General features: G+C 36.0%; 1 protein-coding gene and 3 non-coding genes across 5 annotated transcripts; 3 read left to right on the forward strand and 1 right to left on the reverse strand.

The window, feature by feature from the left end:
- The first annotated feature begins 456 nt into the window (after window positions 1-456).
- On the forward strand, window positions 457-11,235 carry LOC145612209 (protein EIN6 ENHANCER-like). Of its 2 annotated transcripts, none has more exons than XM_081667589.1 (4): window positions 457-577; window positions 3,420-3,722; window positions 4,058-4,125; window positions 10,646-11,235. In XM_081667589.1, exons 2-4 carry the CDS (start codon window positions 3,548-3,550, stop codon window positions 10,775-10,777), a joined length of 375 nt encoding a protein of 124 aa, XP_081523715.1. In that variant the 5' UTR covers window positions 457-577; window positions 3,420-3,547; the 3' UTR covers window positions 10,778-11,235. The 2 variants fall into 2 exon arrangements, with proteins under 2 accessions (XP_081523715.1, XP_081523716.1); XM_081667590.1 differs by having other exon boundaries at window positions 466-570.
- TRNAY-GUA (transfer RNA tyrosine (anticodon GUA)) lies at window positions 990-1,077 on the forward strand. Its single transcript is given in 2 exon segments — window positions 990-1,026; window positions 1,042-1,077. It is a non-coding gene; the product is annotated as a tRNA-Tyr (tRNA).
- Window positions 11,236-11,328: 93 nt separating the features above from the next.
- TRNAT-AGU (transfer RNA threonine (anticodon AGU)) lies at window positions 11,329-11,402 on the reverse strand. Its single transcript has one exon. It is a non-coding gene; the product is annotated as a tRNA-Thr (tRNA).
- A 1,198-nt stretch (window positions 11,403-12,600) lies between these two features.
- On the forward strand, window positions 12,601-12,686 carry TRNAY-GUA (transfer RNA tyrosine (anticodon GUA)). Its single transcript is given in 2 exon segments — window positions 12,601-12,637; window positions 12,651-12,686. It is a non-coding gene; the product is annotated as a tRNA-Tyr (tRNA).
- The last annotated feature ends 307 nt before the right edge of the window (window positions 12,687-12,993 follow it).

A 12,993-nucleotide genomic window follows, 5' to 3' on the forward strand; every position in this document is an offset into this window, starting at 1 on the left:
TAGTTTTAATCATCCAAATTCTAAATATAATTCAAGTTCAAATCAAGGCAATTCGAGTTGGGTTACTTTTTTCAAATTAAAAAAGATTTTCTCTTCGCCTGAAATAAGATATTCAAAATTGAATTTTCTAAAATTTGGTATGGGTTGAATTTTTCTGATCTGAAATAAGATATAACCGTGCTACCTTGTGCAAAAATTGAAACGTACTTTAACCTTAATCGTACATCAATGTATAGAAAAAAAAAAAATTATCGAGTGAAATCACGTTAAATTCGTCTCAGTATGTAATTTTCAATTTAATTTTTATAATTTTTACTACGTTTGAATTTTACCAACTTATGTATGACAGTCAATAGTATGACTATTGTAAGTCAAAGTTCAGGATACTAGATGCACCAGAGTCCAGGGTGTTAGTTAAGGTCAATTTTGGCAAAAATAAATTGTAAGCTACTAAGCTTTTATAAACACAACCCTACACGGCTTCCTCAAAACAGAAATCGAAAATCTGCCCAATTTCATCCATAGCAGAGAGAATAAACCCTAATTATCCAGATTCGATTCCATTCTAAAGTCAGTGGTAAGCTTTTCTTTTTGTTATTCGATTGATTTTTCCTAATTATATGCAATTCCTTGATTTTCCATTCCAAAACTCTTGAATCGTCTCTCCATGGAACTTCTGATTTTTCTCATTTTTATTCATGTCAGTTTAATATCATATTAATGTTTAATTTGTTACGATACTGATGATGATTATTGTATGATTATGGAAAAAACGTGCGAATAATTCAAAGGAATTTGAGGAGTTCAATTTTATATTACTCGAATTTAGCTGGCAATTGCTAGGTTAATTTCTTAATTATATCTTGGATTAATAGTTCATTAATTTGGGATTAATTTGAATTGATAATGTTCAAATTCACTTCAATGTCTTCAAACACAAGTTTTTGTGCATTTTATTTAGAATTAATTATGAATAAGGGTAGAGAGAACCGACCTTAGCTCAGTTGGTAGAGCGGAGGACTGTAGTTGTTCAGCAGATTAATCCTTAGGTCGCTGGTTCGAATCCGGCAGGTCGGATTTTTTTGTTCATGGATCATCTATATGACAAAACAATTTGTTTTGTTTCATATTTATTATCCTGGGTCAATTATTTTGCTTGATTACACATAATTATTTGTGCTACTCTGAATTGTCTACTGCTGCAATTTATTGGTTGTTTGTGGCTGTTTTACTTCTTTTTTGGAGGTCATGTCCCTATTTAGGTTACTGAAAGATTATATCTTTATAGAGAAGAGCATGTATTTGGTACTAATAAAAAATTTGAATGTAGTAGATCTCTTATTAAATATTACTGTCTTAATTAGAGAAGAGGTGAACAACATACCCGAGCATTTGGAGCTTTATTCATGTAATATTGGATTATATATTCCAATCAACAAATTATCAAAGGCAATTAAATTGAAATACAGTATATGTTACAGTTTTTATACTGGTTAATATAACAATAGGGATTTTAGACTTGTGATAAATTATGTTTAGCCATAGTGACAAGATTCGACCTTAGCTTAGTTGGTAGAGTAGAAGACTGTTGGTGATCGAACATACTATCCTTAGGTCACTGGTACTAATCTGGCAGGCCAGATTCAAGGTTTTCTTTTTAAAGTATATGTAACTTCATTTTGTTTGGTTTATTGGCTTGACTAAATCATAGTTCATCGTATTTTCCATTTATCCGTTTTTGTGAAGTATATGTGATATAAAATTTCTCCACACTACATCCGTAAAAAATTTCTTAATTGGGTCTTTGGCTCTAAGCTGTTAGCATCCAGAGAAGAAAACATGATAGCAGGGTGGCTTTGAGTCTTTGGCTTTCATGGGTAAGGCCGTAAGGGTATACTGAAATGTTACATTTAGTCGAGTAAGATGCTAAGATGCCTAGGCTCCAGAAGCATTTGGAATTTGGAATGGATTTTTCATTCTGGTTTAGATCAGATATTTATTAGTAGCCTATCAGGGGATTTTTTAGCTGAGTGAGCTTCTCTTCTTACATTTAAGAAATCTGGGCCTGAAGATTCCCAAAATTATTAGGTAAAGAGAAAGAAGTATGACTATCATGAGCTCATGACTGTATCAGTACTTTTCATTCAATTTGAATATGAACCAATCTCATACACAAAATCTGTTTGATCCAGCTGCTTGCTTCTCTGTTATTGTGTTATTTAATTTGTTTTCTTCCATGTACCTCTAAAATTTTCCTCTGTGCCAAGTCTTTTATGTTACTTCTTATGATGTTATGCGACTGTGATGCGTTGGGATCTGGAAAGCATGTGTTCAAGCTTTGAAGCTTCTATGCTAGTGCGGCTATTAGCTTTTCCAGTTTATTAGTTATGGTCTTTATGCTCATAGTGAGGAATAGGATCTTGTATACTGATGTTTTGGTGTGGTAATTAATTTAAACAAAGTATCCAAGAATATATTCTGATAGTGAAATGATTATTCTAAAACTTTAATTGCAAAGGTCTACGTAATAGTATAAACAAAAATTGGTGTACTGGCTACTACATCTTTGTGGTTGTATGATATTTCTCATGGTCTTGTTTTGCTCTGGACCATGGAATTTTAAAATCTGTTTCATGGTTGTGTAATAGACTAAACGAATACATGGTATGTAGACAATGTAGTTGCTCACATGGCGAACTTTAGTGATATAACTTGTGCAATTGTATCAATAAGCGACCTTAGCTCAGTTGGTAGAGCGGAGGACTATAGTTGTTGAAGCAAGCAGGTGAACTTGCTACTTGGGGCGCATATACATACTCTCTTTGTTGTGAATTGTGAAGCCCTATTCCGTATTCTTGGGTAATTGAGTTAGGATATGATAGATTTTTTATTCCGTATGAGTCTTGTTCATGGTCACTGAATTAGGAATCGCTGAGCCAGCGGATTTCTTAGTTTGTATGACTCTTGTTCTTGGGATAATTGAGCTAGGAACCGGTTGATTTCCTATTTTGTAGGAGTGTTGTTCTTGAGTAATTGATTTAAGAACCGGTGGAGTTCATATACTATATGACTTTTGTTCTTGGGATAATTGAGTTGAAACTAGTGGATTTCCTAATCCGTAGATCTCTTGTTCAGGATTTACATCCATTGCGTGAATGTAAGTCTTGGTAAAGCTATAATATCAAATTGTCTAAGTTGGATACGTAAATATAGATGTCCTTTCCTTGACTGAATTTACTAATAAGGCACACATGGTTACATCAGTTTAAAAGGAAAAAGATTAACTTTTGTTGGAGTTGATTGATCAAACCTTAGCTTTGTAGGTAGAGTGAAGGACTTTAGTTGGTTGAACAGTCAATATTTAGGTTGCTGCCTTTCAGTGTTTGTCTGGCTCTTAGCATGCTTTTTTCTTTCTGTAGGTCTGATAACATAGAAGCCTCAGTATGGGATCTGAGATAAGAGTTCTGTAGGGGGAAATCTGTCTTCCACTTATACTGTAAAAGTATCAGCCAAAACAGTGAATACGCTGAGATTTTGAAGCCGCGGGATGGAGAGAGAGGTGGTGGAGGCAGAGTTAGTGCTGCCAACCCACTTGAAGTTCAAGAAGGTTCAGATGTATGAGAAGTACCCTAAGGGTCAATCTAGGGGCAGGCATTGGAAGCATCTCAAGCAGATTCTCCAGGCTGAAAATTACAGCAATTACCCTCCTGATGAACCCAATTGTGAGTTTCTCATTCTTACTGCATTATTTTCCACATTTTATTTGCTACTAAAAGATGATGTATTAAGTGTTTTTTGAATGGTGTATAGCTTCTGAATTGGGTTTTGCTACAAGGCTTTGTCTTATGTGTTTATTTGTGGATTTGATGTGCTGTGTGTTTTTCTATAAGAACATTTTAAAGGGGTATTGAATTATCATTATGGTAAGCAAATGGATTTTCACATGTAAAGGATTTGAAGGTATTTTTCATTTATATCTTCAAGCTTCAATTGCTTTTTGATGTGTCCCTGATGAAATTTATGTTGTGTTTCCCCCCTTGTGGTTGTTTGTTCACAGATGTCAATATCGAGTCACCACCTTCAATGCATCCACCAAAGAGAATTTGTGATTTTACAGGATATGAGGTGAGTGTCCTTTTTTAAACGATGCTAAATGGTTACTGTAAATGATCATCGTTTTCTCATATTTACCAAACGTTAATTGATTATGACCCTCATCCTATATTTGTGTTACCGTGGTTGAGTTTTTAGATGTTGATAATTAAGTTCAACTCAAATTGTGTTTATTAGAAGGCACATTGGATAGTCTAATAGGTGGTATTGGCCTAGAAGATAAATTTTTGGTCAAAATGTATTTTCATTGTATTGAAGGGTAAGGAATAGGCTTAATTTTAAAAGGCGCAAGGCGCACTAAGGTGCTAATGGTCCTTGCAGCCTAGGCGCGAGGCGAAAGCGCGCGCCTTTTGTTTGCAAGGCGCATGTATTTATATATTTATTTCAAATTATTTTTTACTTTGATTGTCCTTAATACCAATTAAAAAGATTCATAACAAATTAAATAATGATTTATGCAAAGCTAAGGTAGTCTCAATCAATCAATTAAATCCTTAATCCCAAAAGTGGGGTCGGCTTACATGAACCAAATTTGATTATTCCGTGTAGTCATCAACATAGATCTTTCTCCTCCATCCCTTACGATCCAAAGCTTCATCCTCGTGTAAATCCAAGCACTCTATATCCTTCCTAACTCCTTCCAACCAAGTCATTTTTGGTCTCCATCTCCGTCGTTTAATCCCTCCATGGTCCCACTCTTCCACTCTTCGCACCGGTGCACCATCGGGTCTCCGTCTTACATGTCCAAACTAACGCAGACGATTTTCCCTTATTTTATCTGCAATGCCTGCCACGCCTACTTTCTTGCGAATAACCTCTTTTTTGACTCTATCTCTGTAAGTGTATCTACACATCCACCTTAACATGCGTATTTCTGTAACCTTTATCTTTTTAATATGCTCTTTCTTTAAAGGCCAACATTTTGTACCATAGAGCAACACGGGTCTTATGGTAGAATTTCCCTAAAACTGTAGGGGAACGCTTCGGTCGCATAACACTCCCGTGGCCGCTCTCCATTTAAGCTACCCTGACTTAATCCTATTGGCCACGTCTTGATAATGTCCCCATTTTTCTGTATGATCGACCCAAGATACTTAAAACATTCACTCATGCTCAAATCCTTTCCATCCAAACTCACCACTTCATTGTTGTCCCCCTTTGAGTGCTAAAACGACATACTAAATATTCAGTCTTACTCCGACTTACCTTAAAGGCTTAAACCCTCTAGATTCCAACCTTTGCCTCCATTGCTCTAATTTGACATTAACCCCATCCTTAGTCTCATCCACCAAAATGATATCATCCGCGAACAACATACACCATGGAACCTCATCTTGAACTGGTCTAGTTACTTCATCTAAAATCGTTGCAATAAGAAAAGGGCTTAATGCAGACCCTTGATGCAATCCGATAGTAACAGGGAAATCTTTTGTCAACCCTCCACATGTCATTACATTTGTTGACATATCCCGATACATATCCTTAACTAGGTCCACGTACCTTCGTGGGATACCTTTCTTCAACATTGCCACCAAAGTACCTCTCTTGGCATCTTGTCATATGCCTTCTCTAAATCAATAAAGACCATATGTAGATCCTTCTTCTTTACCCTATAAAACTTCATCATTTGTCTTATCAAATGGATTGCCTACATAATAGATCTCTCGGGCATAAAACCAAATTGGTTGTCTGAAATGCTTGTGCATGCCCTCAACCTTTGTTTAATCACCCTTTCCCACAACTTTATAGTGACTCATCAGCTTAATTCCTCGATAGTTTGAACAATCTTGAGCGTCTCCTTTGTTTTTATAAACCGGGACCAAGGTGCTCTTCCTCCAATCTTGCGGGATCCTTGTAGCCGTCCATATCTTGTTGAAAAGGTTTGTTAACCAATCAATCCCAATCTTACCCAAACACCTCCACACCTCTATCGGTACACCATCGGGGCCAACTGCCTTCTTAGGTATCATTTTCTTCGGTGCAATCTCCACCTTTACTCTCCTAATCCTCAACACATACTCCATGTTGATTTCTTCATCACTCCTACAGGTATCTCCTATCGCAACTCCATTACATTCATTACAATTCATCGAAGTACCCCCTCCACTTGTCCTTTATGTCGCTTCGATTCGTCCCTCCCCCCACCTATTCCCTAAAAACACCTATATACTTTGGAAAACGAGGTTAGCGATGCATCTCGTATGCTAAAAAATGCTAAGTATGGGATTAAGACAAGTCACAAAGCCTAAGTGTTGGGATGTTGGATGGTACAAGGGACCGTGTGGGGTGTGCACAAGACATATGCACCCAAGGACAAGACATACTTGGTTCCGGGCACTAGTTACGACTCCTAAGGCCTTTCAGGCATGATGATTAAGGATGAATGAGATGGTTTCGAGCACTATATATGACTCCCAAGGCCTTTTGGGAACCCATGGAAGTATTTGGATGCATAATCTCGCTGGGTGAAAAAATGATATACGGAAGCCAAATATGAAGGCTATAATACACGAGATCAGGAGAAATTTAGGAGGTGTCCGGACTTTTTTGTCGGAAATTTATGGAACACTACGAGATACATTAAGGGGTTATATAATATTGTTTCGTCCCATATATGACCATTCTTTGGCTACGTGAAGGCCTCGTGAAAGCTTATAGCCAATACAAGAGGCGTGTACGAAAATTGTTAAATTGGATGCTTAAAGGCAAATTGGATGATTCAACCCACCCAAATGGACTCCCGGAGGGCATTAGGATCCATGGTAATCATCTCGGCGATTTTTATTTCCGACCCAAAAATTGTCAAAATTGAAGGCTAATAATCCATGTTTTTTGAGGAATTTTGGAGGTTTCGGGACCTGATATTGGAAAGTCATGAGATAATTAGGGATACATCTCGGGGTCATATAATGCCGTTTTGAACCATATATGAACGATATATCTTGTCTTAAATGTCCGTAGTGTAGCTTGATTTTGTGAAATCAGTGCAAGTTATAATTGGGTTAATTGACTGTTTAAAAACATGTTGGATGGTTTTATCCACCCAAATAGGCTCCCGGAGAGTATTAGAGACCAGGTAAACATTTTGACAATTTTTATTTTCGGGTGAAAAAAGGTCAAAAAATTCCAAAATTAAAGGCTATTATCCACGCTTTTTGAGGAATTTTGGAGGTTAAGGGGCCCGGCGGCCAAAAGTGTTGAGATCTTAGGGGATACATCTCAAGGTCATATAATGCCGTCTGAAACCATATATGACCATTATATGTTGTCATAAATGTCTGTGGTGTAGCTTGATTTTATGAAATTAGTGCAAGTTGTGATCAGTAAATTGACTGTTTAAAGGCATATTGGATGGTTTTATCAACCCAAATAGATTCCCGGAGGGTATTAGGGACCATGGGAAACATCTCAACTATTTTCATTTCCGGGTAAAAAAAGGTCAAAAAATTCCAAAATTGAAGGCTATTATCCACGCTTTTTGAGGACATTTTGGAGGTTACGGGGACCGGTGGCGAAAAGTGTTGAGATCCTAAGGGATACATCTCAAGCTCATATAATGCCGTCTGAAACCATATATGACCATTATATGTTGTCATAAATGTCCGTGGTGTAGCTTGATTTTATGAAATCAGTGCAAGTTGTAATCTGGTAAATTGACTGTTTAAAGGCATATTGGATGGATTTATCCTCCCAAATAGACCCCCAGAGGGTATTAGGGACCATGGTAAACATCTCGACAATTTTTATTTCTGGCGAAAGAAGGTTAAAAAATTCCCAAACTGAAGGCTATTATCCACGCTTTTTGAGGACATTTTGGAGGTTTAGGCAAAAAGTGTTGAGATCCTAGGGGATACATCTCAAGGTCATATAATGCCGTTTGGAACCATATATGACCATTATATGTTGTCATAAATGTCCGTGGTGTAGCTTGATTTTATAAAATCACTAAAAGTTGTAATCGGTTAAATTGACTGTTTAAAGGCATATTGGATGGTTTTATCCTCCTACATAGGCTCCCGGAGGGTATTATGGACCATGGTAAACATCTCAGCTAGTAAGGTCAAAAAATTCTAAAATTGAAGACTATTATCCACGCTTTTTGAGAAATTTTGGAGATTACGGGGTCTAGTGGCGAAAAGTGTTGAGATCCTAGGAGATATATCTCAAGGTCGTATAATGCCGTTTGAATTCATATATGACCATTAAATGTTGTTATAAATGTCCATGGTGTAGCTTGATTTCATGAAATTATTGCAAGTTGTAATCGGGTAAATTGATTGTTTAAAAGGATATTGGATGGTTTTATCCACCCAAATAGGCTTCCTGAGGGTATTAGGGACCATGGTAAACATCTTGGCAATTTTTATTTCCGGGCGAAGAAAAGTCAAAAAATTCCAAAATTGTAGGCAATATCGACGATTTTTGAGAAATTTTAGAGGTTACGGGGCCCGGTGGCGAAAAGTGTTGAGATCCTAGGGGATACATCTCAAGGTCATATAATGCCGTTTGGAACCATATATGACCATTATATGTTTTTATAAATGTCCGTGGTGTAGATTGATTTTATGAAATCAGTGGAAGTTGTAATCAGTTAAATTGACTGTTTAAAGGAATATTGGATGGTTTTATCCACCCAAATAGACTCCCGGAGGGTATTAGGGACCATGGTAAATATCTCGGCAATTTTTATTTCCGGGCGAAAAAAGGTCAAAAAAATTCCAAAATTGAAAGCTATTATCCACGCTTTTTGAGGAATTTTGGAGGTTACGGATCCCGGTGGCGAAAAAGTGTTGTGATCCTAGGGGATGCATCTGAAGGTCATATAATGCCGTTCGAAACCATATATGACCATTATATATTGTCATAAATGGTCGTGGTAGGCTTGAGTTTACGAAATCGGTGCAAGTTGCGAACGGGTAAATTGACCATTTAAAGGTATATTGGATGGTTGCACCTACCCAAATATATTCCTGGGGTCTATTAGGGTCCATGGTAAGCATCTCGGTAGTTTTATTTCCGGGTCAAAATAAGTGGAAATTTGGCCAAAATTGAAGGTTATAATACACAATTTCGGGTTAGTTTTTGACACTTTTTCAAAAAATGAACTGAATGTGTTGGATGACTCTTGGGGTCATATAAGGAGGTTTGAAACCATAAGACACCGAAAAAGAAATCCATAAAGTACTAAGAATGAGTTTTAACTCTATTTTTAAATTCATGAAATATAGTGATGTCATATAAGTGTAATAATATTATGTGACTTGACTATAATGATGTCATATAAGTATATTGAAGGGATGTGACTTAACTATAATGATGTCATATAAGTATGTTGAAGTGATGCAACTTGACTATAATGATGTCATACATTTATAATGATGTCATATAAGTATAACTTATATCTTAGTCATTTTCCTTGAGGCGCAAAGGCGCACCTTACCATAGGCGCTTTGAGGCGTGCGCCTTCCGTAGGTGACTGAGCCTGCCTAGCTTAAGCCTTTTTAAAACCAAGGGAATAGGGTGCTAATTTTAATGCCAATGTTTGAGAAACTTTCATATTTTAATGATGTTAGTGTGTTTGGCTGAAGCTTGATTCCTTTCCATCACATAAACTCAAGTGCTGTGGTTCCTTTTGTTTTGGTCTTTCAAGGAGTTAAGGAAAATCTATGCTTACTGAATGCTAAGGTTTTAGTAGCTTCAAATTTGCTGAATTTCAAGATCACATTGCAATGCACCAACCACCCCCTCCACACATTCTGACCTACAGCAGAAGAAGAAGACATAAACAGCAAGCAACACAAGGCAACACACACCCACTACCATGAGCAGCAACAGTTCTGAAATTGCAGGCAACCTTTTATCTTTCACTGTGGTAATTTAGCTAGATGACAAATAGTAGTAAATGCTTAACAATCAAGGCAGTAGGCCAAAGCTTGTAGCAATCAAGTAGTATAAATAGAATAGCCTAAGTTAGAGGAAGGTAGGCAGAAAGTATTAAGTTTAGAGAGTCTTGGAGAGTAATGGCCTAAAGCCATTGACGATTGTACGAAAGCTTCGAGCTTTATTTATCCAGATCAACCTTCCGTCCATTTTATTTATCAACACCACGCTAGTTCGTTGCACACATTTCCGAATGCATCTCTTTTTGTTGGCTATTACTCAAAATCGAGTAGTGGAACTCAATTGGAGACTGGAGCAGGTACTAAAAATTCTTTAGTCCAAATGGAGGTTGTGAGAAACTTTTCATTGAAGTTTTGAAGTAGTACTCCTCTGATGTTACATTGATGGTCTTCAGTGCTAGGTGCTACTTTAGCAAGATTTTAGCTAATCCTTGTGATATACTTCATAATAGATTAATAGACGAGTATCCTTCATCTGTTTTCATGAAGATGAGCATCCTTTTTATATAATGCATAATTAATCAGTAATTCTGCCACCCGATAAATAAATAAATAAATAAATAAACAGGTGGTTGCTCATATATAGATAGATTTTTTCTAGTGTTTGATAAATTTGTTATCATTTCATGCAGGCACCTTATTCTGATCCCAGGACCAATATGCGTTATGCCAATGCTGAAGTTTATAAGCAAATCAGGTCACTTCCTAATGATTACGTGCAGCGCTATTTGGCTCTTAGAAATGCTGCTGTAGTCCTCAAGTAGTCTTTGCTGCTTCCCTCAACAACCAGCTGTTTAGATACTTGCCATGTCCTTAATCCCATTGTTCGAATATGATGAAGCCACTTTTGACAGCAAAACTCTGTCATTACTTGAAGGTTATCTGCTTGCCTGCAGAACTATGTCCATCACAAAGTATTGCAGTTTGTAATCTGATTCAAATCAGGCAGCTGAGATTGTGCATCAAATTCTCAAGGTCATGTTACTGCATTAAGTCAGTTGGAATATTGGTTTAGACATGTATATGTTTTGCTTATTTGCTATGATATTGTAATTTTAGAGGTCGATCAGATATTCCAGGAACCATTCAGCTGATGTGAATATATTAGCTTTTTATGCATTTGGTTCACAATTATTGTATAGGACTAACAACCTATTTCACTTGTCAATTTCACTGAATCTTTTATGTTATGGAAAAAAAAATAGACATGGCTTAAGTTGAATTATTCAGTCATATACTCATATATGAATCATAGGCATAATTTCAAGTCATGCACTAATGGTCTGATCAATGAAGCACAGTAACAAAAATGAGATGCTCTCGTTGAGAGTCGAACTCAAGACCTCCCGCTTACTAAACGGGTGCTCTAACCAACTGAGCTACGAGAGCACTTTTGATGGTAAAGGTGTTACTTGTTGCAATTTAACTGGTTGCTCACTATGTCAAAGGCAGAGAATTAGAGGCCTCTTACTCTCTTAGGGTGAAATTGTGGAAGGTTATACGATTTTTACAATACGTATCAAAATCTAACAAATATTTGTGTTTTATATTGAATTGAATAAACTTCCCTGTAGTAGAAGTATGATAATATGATATGATATGATATGATATTGTTGTACTTAAATGGAGTATATACCATATAATTCAGACAATTCCTTATGTGCTCTTTTGTATAATTGTTTCATACAACCTTTTATAGGTTTTATAAGAGAAACTATCAAATTTGTTAAAAGTTTGTCTAATTGTTATCTATAATTTGAAAACTGCTTTGAAACCGCATAAATCACCATCTATGAATCAATTTGTAGGATGGTAATAGAAACAATCTGATAACAACTACTCCGCACTCGATAATGGAGGCCAAGTAACGTAGATAAAGTGATAAACTCACACTACACGACTACACCCAGGCCATAACATGTAAATTTGAGTATTGAAAGAATTATGTAATCAACCAGCTACATATTATAGTTTTATTATGGAATAATTATAGTTTTATTATGGAATAATTAAGAGTTGGGACAATGTGTCTGATCATAAGAGATTTTAATAAATGTTAGAAGAATGATGTTACACCTTACACTCGTGTTCGAATCGATTTTCATACAACTAGGGACAAACAATTAATGACCTACACTTATGATGGATGATAACTAAGTAGTAAAAGATTTCTTCATTGAATTTCTGCGTTTATCCATGAAAGTTGTTCTTCGATTCCATTAAAGCTGCCTTGTTATAGCTTGAATTAATTTATTTATCAAACAAAATTATAATATTACCTACTTATTAACTAAAAATGACAACAACAAAAAAAAAAAAAAAAAAAAAAAAAAAAAAACTAAAAATGACAAAGTTATCCCTTTGAGATACAATACATGTTTCTGGTAATCTCATATCGAGAAACTAGTATTTTCTCGTTATCAATTGGGTAATATTCAAAGAAGTAGATATGGACCACCTACGATTAATCCCTATAAAATAACTAAATAAGTGAATATGTAGTTATGTACGGTATGTTATTACTTTTATATGTACCTAGTGTACTGTGTGCATATATTAATTAATACAGTGTCTGGTTGTATAAATACCGACCTTAGCTCAGTTGGCAGAGCGGAAGACTGTAGTTGTATGCAGATAATCTTTAGGTCGCTGGTTCGATTCCGGCAGGTCGGATTTTTTTTCCTTTTTTATTTTTTGACAAAATATTAAAAGTTTGTTTATTCTCTCTGATTATATGCTTCTTGTAGAGTTTATTCAATGTTATAGTCTTAATGAATAAACATTTTTACTCGAGCAAAAATTCGTCCTTCTAATGCATCTATTAGATATATCAGCCAGTACATTAATCTTTGATTCAGCTGGCTCATGAAAATTTTGAGCCGAACTCAAGTAGCTCATGAGTTAGCTAGGCTCATTATCACCCCTAAAAAACATCAAAGAAGGCTAAGTGATGCCTGTACCGATGTATGTTAGCCAGTTT

The sequence above is a fragment of the Chenopodium album genome, chromosome 24 (assembly GCF_948465745.1).
Source record: "Chenopodium album chromosome 24, dcCheAlbu1.1, whole genome shotgun sequence".
In the NCBI taxonomy this organism is placed as follows: domain Eukaryota; kingdom Viridiplantae; phylum Streptophyta; class Magnoliopsida; order Caryophyllales; family Amaranthaceae; genus Chenopodium; species Chenopodium album.

Excerpts from the sequence above, each read along its gene's own strand:
- LOC145612209 (XM_081667589.1), top strand. The coding sequence starts at position 3,548 with ATGGAGAGAGAGGTGGTGGAGGCAGAGTTAGTGCTGCCAACCCACTTG. Across the intron at positions 3,723-4,057 it reads CCCTCCTGATGAACCCAATT|ATGTCAATATCGAGTCACCA; the intron begins GTGAGTTTCTCA and ends GTTTGTTCACAG. Across the intron at positions 4,126-10,645 it reads GTGATTTTACAGGATATGAG|GCACCTTATTCTGATCCCAG; the intron begins GTGAGTGTCCTT and ends CATTTCATGCAG.